The sequence below is a fragment of the Saccopteryx bilineata genome, chromosome 4 (assembly GCF_036850765.1).
Source record: "Saccopteryx bilineata isolate mSacBil1 chromosome 4, mSacBil1_pri_phased_curated, whole genome shotgun sequence".
Taxonomy (NCBI): domain Eukaryota; kingdom Metazoa; phylum Chordata; class Mammalia; order Chiroptera; family Emballonuridae; genus Saccopteryx; species Saccopteryx bilineata.
The window spans coordinates 173,722,838-173,747,636 of record NC_089493.1 but is presented as its reverse complement, the minus strand read 5'-3'; the positions used below and the strand labels follow the sequence as shown (position 1 = coordinate 173,747,636).

Sequence of the window (24,799 nt, the reverse complement as noted above, 5' to 3'; positions counted from 1 at the left end):
TGTGTGGATGAAGAAACTGAGTGGCACATCTCAGAAGTGACCTGGGATTTCCCCAAGGGGTCAGAGGTTACCTGGAGCTGGAAATGGAACCCAGACCCCACCAAGCCCAGCCTTCCGCCCCTCCCCAACGCTTGCTGAGGAAAACTGACTCCCCTGCTGCTCGTTAGCTTTGGCAGCAGGAGAGTCCTTGAAATAGATGAATGCTCACCCCGCACTTCCTTACCCCCTTTGCCTTTCTTCTTTCTTTTAGGAGCACTGGCTGTTTCTAAACAAAGATGCATTTACACAGTAGTTCTTCATCGATTTTAAATAAGTAATTCCAAACAGCATCTAACTAGAAGTAAACACCGATTCTTGGCCAGCCAGGAAGTGGTTTGGTATTGAAACTATTCATTTTATCAGACAGAAGAGGCAATTCAATCTGGTTATGCAATCGGCAGATTTCTCGCCTGCATTTCCTTATCTCCATCCTTCCTGAGGGCGTCCTTCGGAAACTGATGCTATCTTTCATCTGGACTGGGCCTTTAGGCTGTAAAACCCAATCTGAGCATGCCGTTTCTTGATCAAAATCCCTCCCACATTATTCATTGCCTACCAAATTCTGGGCTCTCCTCAGTTTTTCGAAGTCTCCTATTTATTCACAGCTCTGCCTCCAGTTACTCCTCTCTACCCCTGCAGAGCAGACGACGGGCTTTGGGTTCCATGCTCTTTCTCCTTGCATTTGCACCTGCAGTCTATCGGTCCTGCTTCCTGTCCACTGGACTTAACTCTCCCAGCATCCCTTCCACAGTTCATCTCAAATGCTACCTTCCACCTGAAGTCTTTGCCAGCCTCCAGGACAGCATGGGTTTCCCACCTGTTCCAATACCCGAAGCTCTTTGTCCTTCTCTTATAACGTTTTTTCCAGGCTTGTCCATGGGTTCATTAATCCTGCCTTCTCTGAGCTTTCCCTGCCAGATGTTGGGCTCCTTGAGGACAGCAAGTAATTCTTATTGATTATTGTTTTTTCTCATGCCCAACTCAGGTTTTTGTGAGCTGGAGCTGTCCAATCAATGCGCTGAATTCCCGTCTTGGGAAGAGCATGGAGCTTTGCATTGTTTACAGCGTCCGTGGACGCCGAGCCACTTAGCTCTCTCAGCCTCCAAATCTCACCGCTGCTCTAATTCTTCCCCCGCTGCAGAGGCTGCATCCTTCCGATAAGAAAAAGAGCTTTCTGTGACCATTTTTGAATAAAATCAAGATGTTTATCCTGTTTCTTGCCAGGAGCAAAAGGATTCGAATTTTAAAATACCACTGCTTTCCTGATGCATGGCAAGCTTTTATTTTCTTTTTTGGTTCATGTCTATGTATTGAAAGAGAACTTAAGCTTGAAGAGCGATATTTATAGAATGTGGTGGTGAATCAGACTGAAGTTGTGCAAGTCATTTGACATTGTATAATCCTAGACAACATTGACCACTATGTCACCAGTAATGGCATTTACTGAGACAGCACAGAGCACGGAATGGATGAAGAGTGAGGTCGGGACACATTGGGAGTTGCTGAGACTGTAGATGCCAAAAAAAGTGTGTCCTTTTCCCCAGCATCCTTAATAACTTCCTATATGACCCTGTGCATGTCCCTGCCCATTTCTTGCTTAAGTTTTACCATCTGAACTTGAGAAGTTTTCTGAGGTTAGGAGCTTGGGCTTTGTCATTAGATAGACATGGGTTTAGGTTCAGGCTCCATCAATTACAGATTGTGTGTGACCCGGGGCACATTCTGACTAGCTGAACCTCAGTTTCTTCTCAGCACAAGGATGACAATGGCACATCTCCCAGAGTGTGGTTGTGAGGCTGCAGTGGGTTAAAGCTAAAGGGTGGAACACAGTCCCTGGCTCACAGTAGACGCTAACTGAAGTGCAGCTGTTACTGTTATCACTCTGGAGTCCAGGACATTTGAAATGTTAAAGCTGCATAGAGAGTCATATGGAAAAGGTGTGGAGAAACCAGGGGTGGGAAGTGGGGAAGGCGGCAGGCAGGGATTGTCTCTACGCCAGTTGTTTACACGGGAAAGTGGCAGACTATTCAGAAGATGATGGTGCCCTGGCTGGGTAGTTCAGTTGGTTAGAGCATCATCCTGATACACCAAGGTAGTGGGTTTGATCCCCAGTCAGAGCACATAAAAAATCTATCAATGATTGTACAAATAAGTGGAACCACAAATCAATGTTTCTCTCTCTTTCTTTTCCTTCCCCCTTTTCTCTCTTCTTTTCTTTCTAAAATCAATAAATTTTTTAAAAATTTAATCTTATTTAAAACAGAAGGTGGAGATGATAAGGGATTTGGTTACAGAGTCAGAAAAGGTAGACATAATGAGCACAGGCAGGAAATGGAGTTCAGTTGTCATTCGGTATCTTGTTATATAATGCTTAAAATGTCTCTTATCTTCTCTATGAGTTTCCTAAACAATAGTCACTCTTCCCTTTCTAAAAGGATGAGGGGATACAAGTTTACTGAGCACCTGAGATGCCAGTACAGAACTACCTTGACACCTGACATATCTCATGACACATAATCTTCAAAAGAAAAAAAGGATTGACTGGATTGAATTCTAGCTTCCCAACTTGCTAGCTGTATTTCCTTGGGCAAGTTAGTTTGCTCTCTGAGCCTCGGAGAGTAAAATAGAAGTGTTAGCACTACCTAACTGATGAGGTTGTATAAGTTAAATAAAATTGTGTATATGATACCAGTTGGAATACCACAAGACAACTAATTGGAAGTTATTATTATTATTTTCATTGTTATCTTATATAATAACCTCTATTTTGTAAATAAGTAAAATGAGGCTTAAGGAGACCAAGTCTCTGAATCAAGGTCATCCAAGGTCATACAGGTAATAATGAGCAGTGCCGGGATACAAACTTATATTTGCCTCTACTTAGAATCCACAGTTGATTTTTCTGCCTCTGTCGAAGCTAAGAGATGGAAGCAATACCATCAAATTTTGAAGAGACATTCCCTCCAAAATTAGAAGACATTTTATAACATGTATAAGTGTCCTATTATCCTGGATGGATAGTCATTTAAACTGGCCTGGAGTCTTGGATGAAAGGTCAGACATTATCTTTGTTTTAAAAAAAAAACATGGTAGAGGTCAGATAAATTAATTTCCATCATGACTTTCTCAGAATTGAATGCCATTAGGGGGTTATGTCATTTAATTCCATCTTGGACTTCTGAATTAGCATGATAATCATTTAGTAAATGGTCTTCTTGTCAACAGGGTCCACATGGGGACCCATATGCCACTGCTTAATGATGAAATTCTTGGCCAGAACAGAGCCCACACCCACCCCATATTTTTTCCCCAAAGCCTATACCAATCTCTCTTTATCAAACTCCGCAGGAACTTGCCATGAAGGGGACAGTGAGTCACCCATTACTAAGGCTCTGTGAAAGGGAGGTCAAGCCAGGGTTTCATAATTCCAAGTGAAAAGTCGCTGGCTTGCTGAGCGAAGGCACCATTTCTGGTGAGATCTCTTGTCCCCGGCAGCGGAGAGAGTGGGCAGTTGGTCAAGGGGAATGCGTCAATGGAAAGAACCAGGAAAGAGTCTCCTGATCAGGATCACCCTTATCACCACCTCTCCTCTCAGTGCAGAGCCTCCGGAAACTCTGAGCTCATAAAAGTAAAAGGCCAAAGTCATTCCAGAAATCTGTCTCATCTAATAGTAGCCCTGTCCATGGAGAGCAGACTCTATTTATTTTCTTATTTCCTGGCATTTATTTGCTATTCAAACCTTCCTATTGCAGTTGATGGTTTCACTTGCAGTAGCCTGTGTGATAGGAAAGAAAAAAAAATCTATATATGTGTGATAGGAAAGAAATATATATATATATATATATATATATATATATATATATATATATACACACACACACACACACACACACACACACACACACATATCAGGTCTACCGGAAAGTTCTGTCCGTTTCTATCACAACAAGTTTCGACACATAAGCACATGTTTATTTGGCGCATGTGTGCCTCTCTATTTTTATCACTTAATGTATACTTACTGATGTAGCAAATTAACTAAAACAAAGTTGATTCACGTTAGTCTTATGTGTGAAGCGATAGTGTACCCATGGCTACTGATAAAGTTCATTTATGCCACTGTAATTTTTACGAATTTCAACAAGGAGGAAATGCTACAGAAGCATATAGAAATTTATTGAAAGTGTTTGGTGAAGGTACAGTTTCTGATAGGACATGCAGAAGATGGTTCAAAAAATTCAAAACAGGTGATTTTGACCTTTCTGATAAGCCACATTCTGGGAGACCATCTTTGATCGATGACGATGTTGTTAAGACCATGTTGAAGCAAGATCCTTTTCTGACAACATCGGAGATTGCAGAAAGTCTTAATTCAGCTCAGCAAAGCATTTCGGACCATATTTGGAAGATAGAATTGGTGTGGAAATATTCAAGATTGGGTGCCACATGAATTAAGTCAGAAGAATTTGGATGATCGAGTTGTCATATGCCCATCTCTGCTTGCTCGGAACAAAATCAAGCCCTTCTTGAACCGGATGATAACTGGGGATGAAAAGTGTATTACCTATGAATACATCGTAAGGAAAAGGGCATTTTGTGAACCCAGAAAACCTAGCCCTCCACCTCTAAACCAAATTTGACTCTGAATAAGATAATGTTGTGTATATGGTGGGACATTTGAGGGCCAATACATTATGAGCTTTTAAAACCGAACAAAAAGCTCAATTCGGAGAAGTATTGTCAGCAACTGGATAATTTAAAGACAGCAGTCCAAAAAAAGAGGTCGGTGATGTTCAATAGGAAGAACATCATACTGCATCATGATAATGCCAGGCCACATGCTGCTTTGGGGACTCGACAAAAAATTGCAGAACTAGGCTGAAAAATTCTGTCGCATCCACCATATTCCCCGGACTTAGCACACTCCGACTATCACTTGTTTTTGTCCTTACAAAATTTTTTGAAGGGCAAAAAATTTAAAAATGAAGAAGATATTAAACAAGCACTGGTTCAATTTTTTGCATCAAAAGATAAAACATTTTTCAAAAATGGGATATAAACCCTGGCCGGTTGGCTCAGCGGTAGAGTGTCGGCCTGGCGTGCGGGGGACCCGGGTTCGATTCCCGGCCAGGGCACATAGGAGAAGCGCCCATTTGCTTCTCCACCCCCCCTCCTTCCTCTCTGTCTCTCTCTTCCCCTCCCACAGCCAAGGCTCCATTGGAGCAAAGATGGCCCGGGCGCTGGGGATGGCTCCTTGGCCTCTGCCCCAGGCGCTAGAGTGGCTCTGGTCGCGGCAGAGCGATGCCCCAGAGGGGCAGAGCATCGCCCCCTGGTGGGCAGAGCGTTGCCCCTGGTGGGTGTGCCGGGTGGATCTTGGTTGGGTGCATGCGGGAGTCTGTCTGACTGTCTCTCCCCGTTTCCAGCTTCAGAAAAATACAAATAAAAAAAAATGGGATATACAAATTGCCCTCACACTGACAAGAAATCATTAATAATAATGGCAATTATATTATTTAATAAAGTTTATTGATGGTAAGAAAAATTTGTATTTTGTTTTATTCCAAAAATGGACAGAACTTTCCGGTAGACCGGATATATATCTTCATGAATTCAGATTCCACCTTGAATGCTGCTGCCCTCCCTGGCTGGGTGACTTTTGGCAAGCCACTCTGGGTCTCAACTTTCTCATGAAGCAAATACCCTAACCTACCTCACTGATACCAATTTTTTTTTTTTTCTGTATTTTTCTGAAGCCAGAAACGGGGAGAGACAGTCAGACAGACTCCCACATGCGCCCGACCGGGATCCACCCGGCACGCCCACCAGGGGGCGATGCTCTGCCCATCCCGGGCGTCGCTCTGTTGCTACCAGAGCCACTCTAGCGCCTGGGGCAGAGGCCGAGGAGCCATCCCCAGCGCCCGGGCCATCTTTGCTCCAGTGCAGCCTTGGCTGCGAGAGGGGAAGAGAGAGACAGAGAGGAAGGAGAGGGGGAGGGGTGGAGAAGCAGATGGGCTTCTCCTGTGTGCCCTGGCTGGGAATCGAACCTGGGACTTCTGCATGCCAGGCCGACGCTCTACCACTGAGCCAACCGGCCAGGGCCAATACCAAATTTTTATTATTTACTTGGCAAAAGTTTTTGTGCCACTAGTGGAAAGATAAATATAGCAATCAATAAATACTCATTGGCCTTTGATAGCTTCCACATTCTTAGGCAGAAAAAGATAAAGTCACAAAAACTACCAGCCAGGCAAAAAGTGATAAGTCCAATAGGGTTAATTAAGACACAATGTTCTCAAATGTATGGGTCTGAGCAACACATGCAAAGTGTTACTACTCTTATTACTAAGTGTTATCATTTGTCCAGCCCTTCAGGTGGGAAGTCATTTCCGATTTCTTTACCTTCTGTTCCTCCTACCTGTAGTCTCCAAGATCTCTTCCTTTGAAATAACCTGTATCCAGTTTTTTCTCTCTGGTTTCCCTGGCACCACTTAGAGCTCATTCCTCATCGCCTCCTACCATATAACTACCACGATCTTCTAGTTCATTTTTTCTCTACATCTGTATAAGTTAATCTGCTTTTAAGTTGCACATGTACACATGACAACTAACAGAAAGAAAACAATAAAGTGACACCTCCCCCTAAAATTTTCCATATGCTGAAAATTTGCCCTATTCACCTCTTCTATTCAAAAGCATAAATTGGTGCCCAGTTGTTCTGCAATATGTCGTCCAGCCTCACAATGCAATGCCCAAGTCAGAGAAGAATGAGTAACCATGGGCCAAGACCGCTGTATTTTCCAGCTGTTGTGTCCGGATGTGACTTCTCCCTGCTCTGCTGCAGCCCGCCAAGCTTTTTTGCCACCACTTGCCTGTTACAATCAACCTTGTCCATAAAGCCTAAACCACCCTGGTCTAGGTACCCAGGAACTAATTTCCTGGTGTCACAATCATAATCTCCAAGGAAAAATGCTCTCAGACCCACACATAAAGGAGAAACATCCCAACTAGCTAGCTCTCTAGGCATAAAATCACCACCAACAACAAACAGTACAAACTGAAAAATGTCCTCTAATTCAGTGGACCCCAACCTTTTTTGGGCCACGGACCGGTTTAACATCAGAAAATATTTTCACGGACCAGCCTTTAGGGTGGGACGGATAAATGTATCACGTGACCGAGATAAGCATCAAGAGTGAGTCTTAGACGGATGTAACAGAGGGAATCTGGTCATTTTTTAAAAATAAAACATCGTTCAGACTTAAATATAAATAAAACAGAAATAATGTAAGTTATTTATTCTTTCTCTGTGGACTGGTAACAAATGGCCCACGGACAGGTACCGGTCCGCAGCCTGGGGGGTTGGGGACCACTGCTCTAATTGACAAAGACCTGTGAGTTCATGTAGAGTATCTCAAGAGCTAATAGAATGAAAGAGCCTTATTAACCATCCCAGGAACATAAGGACTAATCATCATCAATTTCACCATGATCCTCATCTTTATTCAAACTTTTATAAAACACCAGCTGCGTGCCAGGCACTTTGCTAGGTGCTGATAATGCCGAAAGGAAAAAATGGCCCCGGGGTATGTTAAGGCAGTCTCTGAGCCTGGTCTGGGGGCTGGGGAGAAAATGAAAGAGACTCTATTGCTTCTTTCTGTGGCTGCTTTCCCCCTGCTGGCTTACTGAGAGCTGGTCATTGCAGCCAGCCTGGACTGGTGACTAATCTCTGGGTGAACAGGCACAGCCATACACCTGTGCCAGTGGGATCCTAAGTGGGCATCCTGAGAGTGTAGGACAAGGGCATCTTGGAAACCTATCACTGATTGCTGCCCTCCAGCAAATTCATCTTTTCCCTTTGCTCATTGCGAAACCACATTGCAACAATTTTGTTGTCGTTCTAATATTTAAGGTATATAGAACATAATAACACTCATTGAGAAGCTGACACAACCTATGGCCTTTCTCCTGAAGGTCTAAATATGTGCACAGAATTTCCAAGAATCTTGTTGACTCCCTGAAGTGGAAACTGAAGGAAAAATAAAAATGTCTGCCTTAGTTTGAGACTGTATGAGTGGATATAGCAAATACTGACTTGATGATGTCATGGAGTCCTCCCTATTGTCCTGCATCTGGTTGTTGACATGTTTATCTCAGAGTCATAGCCACAGTCTCCAAATACCATTTCTCTCAACAGAGGGATTCATTGTAGAGATTGTATATCTTCACCTAACATCTTTCTTTTTTCCAGATAGCTCTATGGAAATTATCTCATCAATTGTTACGGGTTTCCTATGAGCTTCACAAAGGAGTATGTCATTGTTTTCACATATAAACTCAAATGCAAGGTCCAGAAGAGTTTGAGCAGATGGCTGAGATCTTGGTGAATCACTAAGTTCAGTCAGAAAATAAGAACGATTTCCCTCAATACAGATTTGTGGCATGCCTACTGTGAGCCAGGCACCGTGCAGGGCATTGAATCTGCTCAATCTCAGACTGCTGTTTTGTCTCCAAGTCTGTTTCAAGAGGAAAATGCCTGTTTTCTTTGGAAACTGACTGCGATGAGCCCAGCATCCTTAACTCAGTGGTAATACCTTACTTTTTAAAATTATACATGACAGCAATAGAGTATGGGCTGAGACAGTTTCTGGAAGCAGACAGAACTGGACTGGAATTCTGATTTTAGTCACTTAAGCACTTGAGTTTCTGTTTCCTCATTTGAAAAATGGAAATGATTTCTAGAGCCAGGGTCTGCCAACATACAGTGGGTCAAGTCCAGCCATGGGCCTATTTTCCGTGTGACCCTGGAGCTAAGAATGATTTTTACATTTGTAAAGGAGTATAAAAACAACAACAAAGTCAGCAAGAAACCAAAAAGACCAAAGAAGAAGGAGGAGAAGAAGAAGGAGGAAAAGCAATGCAACAGAGATAATATGTGGTCTCAAAACCTGAACATTTATCCCTCTATAGAAAATATTTGCTGACTCCTGTTCTAGAATCACAATGCCTGTGTTTAAACCCTTGTGGCCTCTTAGCCATATGAGCTTGAGCAAATTACCTAACTTCTGTAATCCAGTTTTTCTCGTATGTCACATAGATGATAATATTGATAGTATTTATGCCCATGATATAAGGATTACATATGTTACCATGTATAAAATGCTGAGGTTAGAAGCTGGTGTATAGTAAACACTTAAGAAATGTTAGCTATTGTTATTAATATCATTATTACCATCATCTCCAATTCTTTTTTTAAAATTTATTTTAGAGAGCAAAAGGAAGGGAGAGAGAGACACATCGATTTATTGTTCTACTGATGTATGCATTCATTGATTGATTCTTACATGTGCCCTGACTGGGGATCGAACCTGCAACCTTAGCATGTTGGGACAATGCTCTGAACCAAATGAGCTACCCAGCCAGGACTACCAATTCTTTAAAAGGTATTTGTGAGCATTAAATGAGATAGTGTCCATTCAACATACAGTATGTTGTCCTTCCCATGGTAGGCACCCAAAAAATGTCAGCTAATTTTGTTATTATCACCATCATTAGTTTTCAAACCTCTTTCACATATATCACATTAGACGCTCCCATCCTCCAGTGGTTGGTGTTATTATGCCCCTCTAATAAATGAGAAACTGAAACTCAGAGAAGTGAAGGGACAGACACGAAGCCAGGAAGAGGCAGATTACGGACAAGTGCTGGATTCTGTGTTCTGCACCAGTGCATCCTCTTTGCACACCATGGTGCCTGTCCATCAAAACACCCGGGACCTGTTGTTTGTTAGTTTTCTCCAAATGACATCCTTTGAGTCCTGGGCGCCTGAGGAGGCAGGCAAACATGACTGTGTTCGTCCCTGGCAGAGCTCTGCAGACAGGAAGCTGGGATAATTGGATTCCAGCCCTTCAGTTTTAGGACTGCATTTGTAACCAGCCAACTGCTGATGACCAAGCCTAATGGAAAAAGCCCTGACCAAACAAGCATGAGCCTCCCCCCGCCGCCCCTCATTGTTTATGCTGTAGAGAGTGAAATTTTTCAACGGCAGCCAGCACTCTTCTCACAGCTCCTATCCAGGACAGAGAGGGTTTCAGAATGTGCCAGACCGTAGCCTGCCACAGGGACAAATGGAGGTCCCTGGAGTAGGGGCGTGGGAGGCGAGGAGCCAGGACATTTCTGACAGCTGAGCTGGTGTGCTCAATCCGAACTGCATTTTATTTGGTTTTGACCAAAGGCTGAAACACATTTGAACAAAATGTACACCCAGAGTGATGTTTAAAGAAACTTGTTGAGATCATAGCCGTCCAGCACTAGAGTGAGTTGATGGTTATAAAAATAGGTAGTGTTTCAAAGTTAGCTCACAAGACCCTGGCCGGGTAGCTTAGTTGGTTAGATCATCATCTCGACATGCCGAGGTTGTGGGTTTGATCCCCGGTTAGGGCACATAGGAGAATCAACCAATGGTGGCATGAATAAGTGGAATAACAAATCAATGTTTCTATCTCTCTTCCTCTCTAAAAACCAGCATAGCTCATAAAAGGAGACTCTGTCATTTTCAATTGACTTTAGCTCTGATTAGTTTTAAGGCAGTAGAGTCAAACAGACTCTGTTGTTGGGAAATTTGTAAAGTGTTTTCCAATATTATTGCTGCAACGTAATGAAAATAACCCTTACTAAGCATCAGCATTGCCCCTGATGTACAGGGCAGGGTAAACAGGAGGGCACTTTGCAGATAGGGATTTTTCTAGCTAATGGTCAGCATTTGATTGTGGCAGTAAGCTTTTACTTAGAATCAACTCTGCACCTTGTTCCCCAGCTGTTGTCCTGGACACATAGATCTCTCAGTCCGAGGAAAAGAACCATGTGACCTCCCCACCCAGGAAAGACGTTCCTGTGGGTCTCTGTGTTGGGTCAGATGAAGTCTTCCTTCTGGCAAATGATTCTATGGTGTTAACTCAATATTTGTGGACCAGATCCTTTAAAGTAGCAGACGTCTTCCAAGAGCTACGAAGGTGGAACTTATCAGAAAAGCCAGGTCCTTTGAATGTCAAAGCAGGCTGCAGGAGCTATACAGGTGTTTGAAGCTCTCTGAGCCTTTATCCTAAGATCCAAGCTCTCTGCCTGGCTTCCTCCCTCTGTCTTCCACCAAGCTTTGTCTTCTTGCCTTTGAGTTTTCCTAACACCTGCTGCCAGGCCATTAGTGAACCTCCAGCCGGTCCCTGGCCGGTCACATCACCCTGCAAACAATAGCCAAGGCAGCCTCATTGTGCAGCTTCCTGGGTCTGCAACCTACCCCAGCTCTGTGCCACGCTGCCAGGCTACGGCCTCGCCTGGACCGAACCTGTTTGGGCTTCGGAAAGGCAAAACTGCCCTGTTCGCATGTTCTAGTGTGATTAGTAGAAGCCTCCGTTGTCTGGTCAGGAGAAAAGGACACGTGGCTCCTTTTCCATTCAGACTTACCCACTGCCAACATCACGGGTTTGTGGTGAATAAAAATAAAATCATTTCAGTGGGTTCTGTAAGGTTATGGTCTGCAGTACAAACCTAAGGAACAATGTCTATAAAAACATGGCTTCTGCGGGGTGTGGTTTTACGTGCTCACTGCAGTCCGTGGAAACGCAAGCAGCCAGATGTTCCAGGAACACCACACTGTTAATTCAACAAACTTGACACGGACAGGGGACTGTTGAAAAGGTCTTTAAATACAAATTAAAAATTTTTTTTAAATCTATTTTTGTTTTATATTAACATTTAAAATTTCATCTTAACATTACTTCAATGTGTCCCATTAATCACATCTCCTATTTTTTAAGTGCAGTGCAGTGCACAAAAAAAATGTTTGTAAGAATTCTTTCTTCTGCAATTTTCACAAGAAACATTTTGTTTGTTTTCTGCCAGAATTTGCTCACTACTTTCAGACATGTCTATAACATACGTACATGTTGTATTCTCCAAAGTTCTTTCATTAGGCTCCTTAAGGGTATATTCAAGAAAAACAATGTTATTACTTGTGTTTAAAAGGAAATACATGAATGAATATGCAAGAGTAGTTAAAATTTTAATTAAGTATTTATTAAGCCCTAATAAAACAACATATGTGTGCTTGTGTGTGTGTGTATCAAGGATTAGTTATTATGTATATAATATATATAATAGTTTACAATTGTGTTATCTCCTTTGTGATCCCAGCCAGGTGTGATCCCATGTGAACACCTGAACCCACGGAGCCTGTGGAAGACCCAGGGCAGAGGCGTGGTCTCAGCTCCTGCCCTGAAACCCAGCCTGGAGGGCTGGGTCCCGATGCTCTGATTTCCAGGAAAGCACACCGTGCAAACAAGTCCTCAGATATCTAATCTTTAACCGCTTATTCATAGCCCACTGACAGATTCTGCGTTTTATTCTTAAATTTTCATGCCAGCATAGGAATTACTGAAATTGGAGATTTTCACTGAGTGCACATTGTGTTCTAAGGGGAATGCTTAGTTAGCTTTGTTATGGAGGGCCCCAGGGCATGTCAGGGATGAAACCGAACCAGTTAAAGGTAGAAAGAGTTGGGGGTTCAAATCACCATTTAATCACGTAATGAACCTACAGAGTTGTGTTAGCTTACATTTAATGAGCACATGCCAGACATGACAGACACATGGTGAGAATGTCTTGCTTCAGTTAACGCTCACCCTCACTTGCTCAGGGAGCTGCTGTTGTTATTTCTAGTAATAGATGAAGAAAGTGGGGCGTTGGGAGGTCCCAGGTGGCAGGGCCACCAAGTAATGAAGCTGTGGTTAGAAGTCCAGACATCTGACTCTTGCCCACCATATGGTCAGTAAAATACTTAACTGGGCTAGATGAATAAGTCATGATTTCCACCCCCAAGAGGCTTGTAATTTATCTGGAAACATGCTATTTAAATACCTGCACAGGTTGCCTTTAATAAGCTACATCAAGGGCTGTCACAAGGCTGCTTATATTGTCAGACAAATTATAGAAGCAGAAAGTGCTCTGTTTGTACAAAAGAGGGAATGGGAGTGTCACACTGAGATGGTCAGAGGTGGCTGTGTGGAGGAAGTGGCCATGTTCGCCCAGTTCCACTTCGAAGTCCTTCAACATGGACGTATCATGGAAAAGAGGACTGAATAGGATATGACCCGTGCTTTTTAATGTTCCAGTGAATTGATGTAATCGAATTGCCCTTAAAAATCCTATTTCCAGCCTGACCAGGCGGTGGCACAGTGGATAGAGGTCGGACTGGGATGCGGAGGACCCAGGTTTGAGACCCCAAGGTCGCCAGCTTGAGCACAGGCTCATCTGGTTTGAGCAAAGCTCACCAGCTTGGACCCAAGGTCACTGGCTTGAGCAAGGGGTTACTTGGTCTGCTGAAGGCCCGCGGTCAAGGCACATATGAGAAAGCAATCAATGAACAACTAAGGTGTCACAATGAAAAACTGATGATTGATGCTTCTCATCTCTCTCCGTTCCTGTCCCTATCTATCCCTCTCTCTGACACTCTCTCTGTCTCTGAAAAAAAAAATCCTATTTCCAGTGTCCCGACTTTCTGCCTCTTGCTGTTCTGATGAGGGGAGAAGGGGCGGAGTTCGGAGAGCATTTTAGAACCCAGAGCCCTGAAGGTGTGACAGGGGTATTTGGACGGGGTTTCCTAATACAGGAATCTGGGGGATCCCTGGGAAACTTGAGGGAGCCATGGATGGTTGTTCCTTCTTGGAATGGGACCCAGAGTTCAAGAAGAAAACAGCCTATTACTTGCCTGGCTCCAAATCTGACTGGGGGTTGAAGTCACTAGAAGCCCAGTTTTTAGAAGCAAGGCTCTGAGGATCATGATGGCCATCAAGGTGTGTGCCCTGAGTCAGGCGGCCTTGGATCAAGTGACGGCTTTTCTTCTTACTAAGATTTTCTTGGTCACATTGCATTTAAGCTTCAGGTCCCTTCTCAGAAAATGGGGGTCTACCAGTACCAACCTAACAAGGTTGACATAAATATTACATGGAGCATTGGATATGGGTTTATTACAGATGGGAATATTATGAGGGATAATTTATGTAAGGAATGCAGGACGGGGCCTGGCTGGTGGTGGGGAGGAATGTAGGTGGCTTTCTGTGCATACCTCGGCCACGGCACCATGAAAAGTAACACTTGGCTCACGTTCCGCCTTCGCTGCTAACTGGCTGGCTGCCCCTGGACAGGTAACTTTCCTCCCTGTGCCTGTTTCCTTTCTTGGTAAGTTAGGGTAGTGACTTGCACTGTGAACTTCCCAGGCTGTTGTGAGGTTCACAGGAGATGCTGGCAATACAAGGGCTTTTTTAGATCCGTAATGTGGCATAACCATGTGGTGCAATAATTAGGTGCCCTGCCCTCCGGTCCCCTAAAGGCACTTGGTGGCTACCGGAATGCTCGTTTGGGCTGAGATCGCCTGTCCACTAACCTCTGCATTTTCTTCCTTTTTTTCTCCCGCCTCTGCTTCTGTTTGGCTCTCGTTCGTCTGTGGCTGTTTTCTGTTTCAACTAAAAGTGGCTGCTCCTCTGTCTCCAGCTTCCTCCTGCTCTTCTGCAATAGACCAGTTCCTGTCTAACTCTGCACATGCCCTGTAAGTCTGTCACCGTCTGTGTTGTAAGTCTGTCTGTGTCTGTCCACTCACTTCTCCCTACAATGTCCTTGGATTCTGTGCATTCCTCTGTCCTCACTGGACCAGGCTGAACCCAGCGGGCTCTTCGCATCACAGTTGTTGACAGAGACCCGGCAAGCCTGGGCGGGTCCTTCTGGACATCGCTTGCTCTTGATCTGAAGGCCAAAGATTCAGATGCTTTGGGAGATTTGTTTTACTTTATATCCCTTAATCTTCCAACTTTGTATTAGGCTTCCGCCCTGTTCTTGGAGCACAGCCCGAATCCTCTGGGGGAGGACCACTTGATGGTGGTGAATTCAGCCGATGTAAGCGTGGTGCTCAGACCCTGATTCCCCCTGTAGCTCATCGGTGGTGAATTGCTTCATCTTTTTCAAACAAAGGATTGTGATTAAATCTCTGCCTTTTTATTTTTAAGTTTTAAACGTTTTTTTAAAAACCTTTTGTGTGTGTCTGTGTGTGTGTGTGTGACAGAGACAGAGTCAGAGAGAGAGACAGTACGGACAGACAGACAGGAACAGAGAGAGATGAGAAATATCAATTCTTTGTTGTGGCTCCTTAGTTGTTCATTGATTGCTTTCTCATATGTGCCTTGACTGGTGAGGCTACAGCCGACGGAGTGATCTGTTGCTTGAGCCAGCGACCTTGTGCTCAAGCTGGTGAGTTTTGCTCAAACCAGATGAGTCTGCGCTCAAGCTGGCGACCTCGGGGTCTCGAACCTGGGTCCTCCACATTCCAGTCCGATGCTCCATCCACTGCGCCACTGCCTGGTCAGGCAAAAAACTTTTTATTTTGAAGCATATTTATATCTGGAGAACAATAATACAAAGCAGTACAGGGCGTTCATAATACCATCTACACAGCTTCCTCTAACGCTACAATGTTACCTGACCATGGGACCTTGATCAAAGCTGGAGGATTAGCAGTTGTCTGATGCTATTCACTGAACAACAGACTTGATTTGTCCCCACCACCCCAGTATCAAGTCTGATTTTAAGTAAGTTGGTTCAAAGTTATTATTTTGAATTCCTATTAGTTATCCTACACAATAGTAATGCCCTTGAGCAAAGTTTGAAATACTTTCCCCTGCTCTCAATGGCCCCTCATTGGTTTTGCTGTATTGATCTTGATTGACTCTCTTTCTCTGTCATTTTTACCCATAATTCCTCCGTTTGCTACTTGGGTTATGTAGTTTCCCGTTCCCACTCTGCTGCATATGGAAGAACCACGCTTTTTAGTGCTGTGTGTAAACCAAGTTTAAACATTCAAAGCAAAAAAAACTGAGGAAGGCAACCAGAAAAGTCCACACTGTTGTGAAAACTGCTCAGATTCAGAGACCTTTAAAAAGAGAAAACAAACAAACATCTCAGCACAGCTTTCTGGATAGTCTAAGTTCACTGGGCGCCTGACCTTTGAATAAATGAAGTGTTGCTAGTGAATGATTCACAGAAAACAGACACACACCTGCCCCTCTGTTTGTTCATTTTCTCTTGATGACTCAGGTTTTTCTAAATTAATAGCTAAGGGCAGAAAAGTCCTAACATCACAATCTAAACCGCGTATCTTGTCCCTTCACACTCGCCCTTCCTTTGACTCCTTGAGACTTTATGTATCAGTTGGCTTGGGCTTTATAACAGAATACCATAGACTGGAGAGCTGAAACAACAGACATTTATTTCTCAGTCTTAGAGGCTGGGAAGTCCGAGGTCAAGGTGCCAGCACATTCAGTTTCTGGTGAGAGTGTTCTTCCTCTCTTTCAGATAGACGCCTTTTCAGTGGGTGGGTGTGGGGAGGGTGCAGACCCTCTGGTCTCTCTTCTTATAAGGACACTCATTTCATCATGAGGGTCCCACCACGGGGGCTACATTCTTGTTGCACTGGCTGTTCCTCAAACAAAGCATCCACTTGGTGCTCTCCCCTGTCTGTGCCTCGCCTAGCCCACGCCATGCTGCCAGTGCCCTGGAGGTCACGGAACCCTGACACACTAACCGTGTCCCCGTCCGCCCCCCATGACAAGCTCTCATAACGTCACCAAACACCTCTCCTCCCTAATACCTCTCCTGGCTGTGCTTTCTGTGTCTAACTGTGGGTCTCCTGCACTACACTGCGAGGTCCCCAAGGACAGGGATGGCATACATTTTTGTAACTATCCTGGTATCTCCAGGGCATGGCACAGTGCCTAGACTGTGGTAGGTACTCAAAATACGGCTTTAAATCAATAAGTGGCTGAATGAGTAAAAGCCTAGCATTTGAAAGTCTCGTTCCTCCCTGAACCTCCAGAAAATACCCGGTGTGAGATCCTCGTTTCCAGGCGATGGGGCTCCAGCTTTCGTGAAACTCTGTCTTCGGGTTGAATCTCTTAAAACACCTGTGTTTTATATTTTAATAATTAAAACATCTTGCAAGGGCCCTCATGTGAGCACTGCCGTGGGGGTGTGGTATGAAATAAAGTCTAACCATTTCCTTATAATGCCAGGCTGGGCAGGCAGAGGGGGTATTATGATGCCTCTAATTACTGCATGCAGACAGCTCTAAGCGCGATGCTAATTGCTCAGTGAATGAATTGTAGACTCAGGTAATTACCAAACCTAATGTAACTCCCGTCATGTTTGAGTAAATTAATGCGAAGGGGGGAAGCAACCCAGTTGGAAGGGAGCTGCCTCCTGCCTGGCTGTTGCTTGGGAAACGGCAGAGAGTTTGCATCTGGCCCTGACACTGCCCAGGGACCCTGCACCTCCAGGGTCTGCTATCCGCCAGGGCAGCGGCGGGCCTGCAAGGGGGACCCTGCACCAAACAGAGCCGGCACACTTTGCCTCTCTGAAGAGATGGCAGCCTCTTTGGGGAGCTAGTTCTTTATCTGTAAAGTCATCTTGAAGGTTTCTTTCAGCCCTGTGATCAATTGCTATTGAACATTTGGTCAATCAGCAATGAAGTACTGGGTCCGAGTCTTACCTCGGTCATTAAGTAGTAACAGTATTAATTGACATTGATGGAGTCATTAGTTGGCATTATTCTAATAAGCATTTTATAGGCATGATCACATGGAATGCCCACAACAACCTAGAACATTGGGAATAATCCCAAAGCTAGTCAGTGCCCGAGCCAGCATTCCCACCCAGACATTCTGCCTCGAGAGCCTGTATTCTTACCCATTCCATACATAACTACTTTGACCCTGGGAAAGTTGCACGTTCTGAATCTTGGTTTCATCCACAGTGATGATTCCTTACACTCACCATGTATCCAGCCTTTTGCTAAGCTCCTTAGAAGATGTGGTTTTTATCATCACAACAAAGCTGTGAGGTCCCTGGAGTTAATCTACTTGATGAGATCACACAGCTAGTAAAGGGTAGATAGAGTCAGCACTGGAAAGCTTTACTGTTTGCCTGCGCTAACATGTGCGTCCTCTTCCCCAATATTGCTCAGATTGGGGATGTGTAGTTCCCCATGACCATGCCCGTGGCCTGCGTAGGGTGCATGCACCCCGGCAGAGAAATGCTGACAGTTGTGCACTGTCACTGCAACATCAGGGGGGACCTGAGTGCACATGTGACCTGGACTCACAAGGCAATGTGAGTTCCTAAGGTGGCCATTCCAGCTGCTCAAATTATTTATTTACTATCAAAGTGAAAAGACCAAATTAAAAACATATATCTCATGAAGACTTGGGGATACCCCAAACCAGGGAATACCTCCACTGGCCAGACTCTGTTTGAGACACACTGCCTTCCACCTGTGTCCTACCAAGGAGATCTCAGACTTCTACCTCCAATCTGTGTGTGTCACTCACCAGACCACGGTGACAGGACCCACTCAGAAGTTGTAAGTAGCAAACACGTTTGTCTGCTCACGCCCGTCCCTAATGAGACCTGCTGCCTGTCAACAGCACACTGGATAAAGGGAACCTCCACTCGGAATATCCACTCCAGTCCCACTTGTTTTTTCCAGTTATTCCTGAACAACTCACTCGTGAGCACAAGAGCAAAGACTCTTATGAGACATGCATGAAAGGCGACTGTAAAAAAAACATGCCTACATCCCACGGCATTACATCTTCTTACATGGTCAGAAATATCAGTTTGGTTCCCTAACTGGGAGACGCTCTTTATGTGAATGCGATGAAGAAAAAAGTGCCATTGATTGCCAGTGGAGGTGACCTATTGGCCAGGTTCAGGAGTGTGTTTCAAGATTGAGTATGAGCATCCTGGAAACTGTGACCTTAAATAAATTGCTTAACTTCTCTGAGCCTCAGTTTTCTCATCTGTACAGTAGATCTAAGTATAGTAGCTACCACTTAGGATTGTGAAGAATGAATGACATAAATGAAATCATAGATGTAATTACTAATATGGGTGCCAGCACACACTCTCATTCTCCATGAATTGAGCTATATCTGATTTCTCATTGTTATCATCAAAGTTTCTCCCACGCGAGCATCCACTTCAGACACATTCCTGTGCCTCAGATACTGGAGTGCAGCTCCCTCACATGGGATGTTGGGTTCTAAGCCCTTATTTGAAGACTTGCATTTAGATCATTAACAATGCCGTTTAGAGGCAAGAGCAATGAGCAGGAGTCTGCCTGTGATCCTGGCCAGGCTATGCTGTTCACTTAGCATGATGCTCAAATACTCCCTCAACCGCTCCGAGCCTCACTTGCTCTTCCCTATCATTGGCTTTACTGCCTGCCTTGCCTGGCCTGCAGAGCTACTTTTGAAGGAGTCACATCTGGAAAAATTAATTAGTTCTGCTTTAGTATGCGTGCTTGCTAAATAAGGGCTTGGGACTTTGATCAAGGAGAAAGACAATATCTGGGTCATCTTTTATATCTTGAGTTCTAGGTTTTACCTATCAAGGAACTGAAGGAGAAAGATATTTTAAAACAATAAATTAGCCTGACCTGTGGTGGCGCAGTGGATAAAGCAGCGACCTGGAATGCTGAAGTTGCCGGTTCGAAACCCTGGGCTTGCCCAGTCAAGGCACATATGGGAATTGATGCTTCCTGCTCCTCCCCCCCTCCCCCTCTCTAAAATGAATAAATAAAACCTTTAAAAAAACACAATAAATCACTGTACATATATCATCATCATTATCATTACTACATACTCACTAAATGGGATATTGAAGGAAAGAAATAAATAGAATCGTTTTAGTTTCAATATAGCGAGATTCTTCTCTGTGCCAGCCGTCGGGCTAGCATTTCCATACATTGCATTATTTAATCCGGACACCAGTATTAGGAGGTAGGCATCACCAGCCTCAGGGACAGGGGGGGAAAGTGAGGTCTAGGGAAATTGAAAAACTTGCTAAAAATCTCAGAGCTGGTAAGTGGTAGAGCCTGGTTTGGGAACTCACTCTAGATCAACGTTTCCCAGTCTTGGCACTATTGACATTTTGGGCCAGATACTTCTTTGCTGAGGGAGACTATGCCATGTACCCAACAATGTTAGCAGCATCCTGGTCTCTCCGACTAGATGGCAATAGCTCCGCCCCTCCCTGACAACCAGGAACCTACTCAGTGCTGCTGTTGAGACTCACTATTCTAAATTTACACCTGGCCCGTGGGCTATGTGAGAACCAGGTAAGCACATGGGTGTTGGCATCAGATAGGCTTGGTTTGATTGGCTGGATCATCACGTATTACCCGTCTGTATTCACTGAAACCATGTGTCATTTCACTTAACTCAAACATGAACATAATAATATCTCAAAGGGCTGTTGAGAGATTAAATAAGGCAATGCATGTAGAGGGCTTAGTACAGTCCCTACTACATACCAGCCAATCAATGCAAGTCAACAATTAAATATGATTATTCAAAGTAGAACAGTAATGTAATTTATGACAAACCATTCAGTTGGTTGTCAACATCTAATGCCAGATAACTAACTGGAGTGTGTTTATTTGTTTTCTACTGAATGGGTTTGACATTGGCCTCAGGGAAGTGACTGGGGATGGGTTCCTAAATTCTCTAGAAATTTTTCATAATGGTGACTGCCAGATGCTGGAATCTGGGTTACTGATGACAAGACCTGCTTGAAATTGTGATTGATTTAAATGCAATTAACATATTGAGTGCAACTGTGTGATACCGCAGGAAAATAATAAACACTTGTCAAGTAGTCAATTTCACCATGATGCTTAGAGTCAACTCGCTGTTTGATTTGTCTAATGGATTTACCGTTCCAAATGTCACTGAAGGGAATCAAAGGAACAAATACAGTTACATTATCTTTCAGGCTCGGAGTGGTTTAGTGATCTGTCAGCACTTTGATGTTGCTAGATCCAAAGCCGTCCCTGGTAGCGGTGTGAAGCGGCATGTAGGGTGCACCGTGGTGAGTCATGCAAGAGCCCCAGGCTCTGCATGGAGGAAAGAAATCTGGGTTCTGGTGTCAGCTCTGCCACTCACTGTCTGAGTAACCCTGGGTCTGTGATTTCCCCAGGCCTTTAGTTCCTCACCTTTGAAATGAGCACTTTGGATGCATGTCTTTGGACTTGGCTTTGATGATGTACCCCCCCCCCCTCCCCACACACACACAGCTCCACCGCATCCCATACTCTAGGAAACGTGCAGTAGAGTGGAAGTCAGGGCTGGCGGGACAGTTCTCTCCAGGCATGTGAAAGATGCCTGCGGGGGTCTCATGCTTTCTCTCCTTCCTCCTTAGGTACACAGTCTTGCACAGTGGACATCACCAGGAGCTGGAGAAACTCCCCATTCACAATGACCCAGAATCCCTGGAATCATGCTTCTGATTGAGGTCATGGCTCACACTTAGCCATTCATTCCCATTCATGTCTGCATGAACAGGACACCCGGCACCCTCATCACCATCAGTGAGGCCCGAGGCCACGGGGCCGAGGACCCAGGGAAGGTACGTGGAGGACAGCGTTGGACAGGACCCGAGGCCAGAGCATGGAGGATCACAGAGTTGAAGAGGAACTTCAAGCATCGTCGGATCCAGCCTCCCACCCAACGCAGGAGTAGCATCCTCCCCAGTATCCCTGGGAGTGGGTCATCTGCGCTTGCACACCCCCAGGGACAGGAGCTTGCTTCCTCCTCATGCAGTTCCTTCAGTTGTGGGGAAGCTCTAACTAAAGGAAGTTCTTTCCCTTGTTGTCACACAATCTGTCACTGCTCCAGTGGGACCGTGTGGGTGGCCACCCCTTCCTCTTCAGAACCTGTAGATATTACATGACACTGATCTGCCACATGCCTACTCTTTTCATTCTTCTTCCTAAACAGCTCCAGTGTTCTCACCATTCTGGCCATCTGCTTCTGGACATGCTTTGGTAGATGAATTCATCAAGGCTCATTTAACAGAATTAGGTTAATATTGATGCTAAAAGATCCGTCCAGAAGCACCAAAGTCCTGACAAGAGAAGCATCGCTGTATTTTGGTTTATAGGCATGAACATTTTTCTTGCCATTTTGCGTGTATGTGTGTGTGTGTGTGTGTGTCTATGTGTATCTGTGTGTGTGTCTGTGACTGTGTGTGTGTGTTTGTGTGACTGTGTGTGTGGTGTGTGTCTGTGTGTATCTGTGTGTGTGTCTGTGACTGTGTGTGTGTGTTTGTGTGACTGTGTGTGTGGTGTGTATCTGTGTGTGTGTCTATGTGTGACTGTGTGTGTGTTTGTGTGACTGTGTGTGTGGTGTGTGTGTGTATCTGTGACTGTGTGTGTGTGTTTGTGTGACTGTGTGTGTGGTGTGTGTGTCTATATGTGTATCTGTGTGTGTGTATCTGTGACTGTATGTGTGTGTTTGTGTGACTGTGTGTGTGGTGTGTGTGTATCTGTGTGTGTGTGTCTATGTGTGACTGAGTGTGTGTGTGGTGTGTGTGTGTGTGTTTGTGTGACTGTGTGTGTGTGTGTGGTGTGTGTGTGTGTGTTTGTGTGGACTCTGGAGACTCTGCTTCAGTTTTGGTTCCGGATCCGTTACCAAAAGGCATCTTTCCAGCTGGTGTGATGTGTGCATCTGTTTAAAAGTGACACTTCTTCATCAGCATAATGGCTGTGAGGTCCTTAAGAATGAGTCCTGACTCACTCTCCTTCCATGACAATGCAGGAAGGACCTGCCCCTTTACCGAGAATGGCCACTGAGAATGGTCCCACAGCTCAGATCTGGGGAGCACAGAGAGTCGCTCCCATCAGACACCAGGCCTGTTTGGGGCTTTCGGGCCCTGTGCTGAGTCAGCGTCTGGTCTCTGTCTGGGCAGTTTGTTCTTTGGGCAGAGACAGAACCACAGACCAACTTACTTTCTAGGAAATGTCATTGTCCTCCTGCCTGCGATGCTCCTGGGGCTACCATTTTTCTCCATCTTCTACCAGCGTCACCGCTTCTCCAAGCTCCTGAAGAGATGCTCCCCGGATATCAGAGTTACCACCAGATACTTTATCTTGGGTGAATCAGACAGCCGGGTTGAGGCTCAGTTATCTTTTTTTTTTTTTTTTTTTTTTTTTTGGTTGCTGATAAAATCCCCAATAACCAGTCCTTTCAGTAGGGTGGTGGTGGGTGCATGTGTGATACACGCCACAAGGCAACGCTGTGCCAGAAGTTTCTGGCCTCACCAGCTCCCCTTCCTTCTGCTTGGGCTGTTGACCCTGCTTTCTTTCCGAGTCATCTCAGAAGCCACAGTCACTTCCTTGTCACCAATTTCATCCAGGAGGGCAGAACCTATTGCCTCTCCCTCTTCTTTCTGTCCCCAGACATGATAAGGAGGATGGTCAGGCTCCACATAGGACTCAGGTGACCAATACCCCTGGTTTTAGCACCAGCACCAAGGGTCTCACATTGCAAGAAACCAATGAGTCCCAGGAAAACTAGGCCGGTTGGTCACCCCACTGATGGGCCCCTCCCCATGCTGAGGATTAATACACCTCCTCACAGTGGCTTTCCTTCCTTCATTTTGTAATGGGAGAGGCAGAGATGAGTGGATTTGTTCCACGTGCTGTCTGAATGTGGTTTCTGTTCTCCGTGAATCATCAAGAACTTCTTAGGGTAGAACTCAGACAGAGGAACAGGTTTCATGCTTTAAGGCAACGGGTAAACCTTGTTTAATGTCCTAAAGTCAATGGGATCTACTACTCAATGCATAAGTGCACACACACACATAAATACAGTAGAATTTCTTCCCTATGAAATGCTTCTTTTCCCTGGAGCTTAGCAAGCACATCTGCTTATGTAAAATGTTATTTCTCAGAGGCAGGTTTACTGTCTTACAGGGTAATGTGGGTGCAACGGGGAGCCACCGATTACAACACAGGTGGGAACGTGGTATCTCACCAGTCACTGGTCCATAGCCTCTGGACTCTCTGGACACGCTTCCGTGGGCCAGTCATGATTGGTGTTTATGGAGGTCACAAGCACCCCAGACCAGGGAGAGGACAGCAGTATAGGAAGGAGCCTTTGTCATTGTCAAGAGGATGATCTCCTTTGAAGAGAGGGACTCATAAGCAAACTTCACTGTCTCTTTGGACCAGGGCTGGGGCAATGTGGGTGATGCTCTGAAGGGCCACATTGGTGGTTCCCAGGACAGGACCAGATTGGTTCTGTCTAGACAGCTCCCAGCTTGGCAACTCCTCCGTCTCTGGCTTCTGGGGATCCAAGTAGCATGCGTGTGCGTGGAAGGCTCAGAAGGAGGAGGCCTGCATCTTACCCTCTTCACTGAGAAGGCCACCATTTCCCAGGAAGCCCACAGTGTCAAGAAGCAATGCTCCCAGGGAGGAGAGGCACAGTGGCCGCGACGATCACCGGGTGAGGGAGGTTGCGACCGGACTGCCTGGGATAGAGGGTGTTCGCCTGCGCTGCTCCTCAGCACAACTCTGCGGCCTGCAGGGCCGTCCGGGGAGAAGCCCAGCGCACATCCAGCTCACGATTAACAGCTGGACAACAAAAGAGATGAAAACCAACTTCTGCAACTAACACCCAAGTTTGTGTTGTAGAAAAACCCACTCTTTCTGAGATTTCACCTCCTCTCACCAACATGTCCTCTTCAAGCTGCCAACTTGCTCTTTCCTGAGAAAATGAGTCCAGCTGGGGGGTGGGGGTGGGGGCGGGGGAATAGGGATGGGCGAGGAAGGGGGCTCAGGGAGGCACCGGGAGAGGCTATAACTAAATTACCTTCACTATCATTT

General features: G+C 45.1%; 1 protein-coding gene across 2 annotated transcripts in view; it reads left to right on the top strand.

Moving 5' to 3' along the window:
• Positions 1–23,031, top strand: part of HTR4 (5-hydroxytryptamine receptor 4) — a 165,014-nt gene extending 141,983 nt beyond the window's left edge. For both annotated transcript variants that reach the window (XM_066272943.1, XM_066272941.1), the window contains one exon: positions 21,334–23,031. In XM_066272943.1, the coding sequence (XP_066129040.1) occupies positions 21,334–21,421 (88 nt within the window). In that variant the 3' untranslated portion in view covers positions 21,422–23,031. The remainder of the gene's footprint in view (positions 1–21,333) is intronic.
• The last annotated feature ends 1,768 nt before the right edge of the window (positions 23,032–24,799 follow it).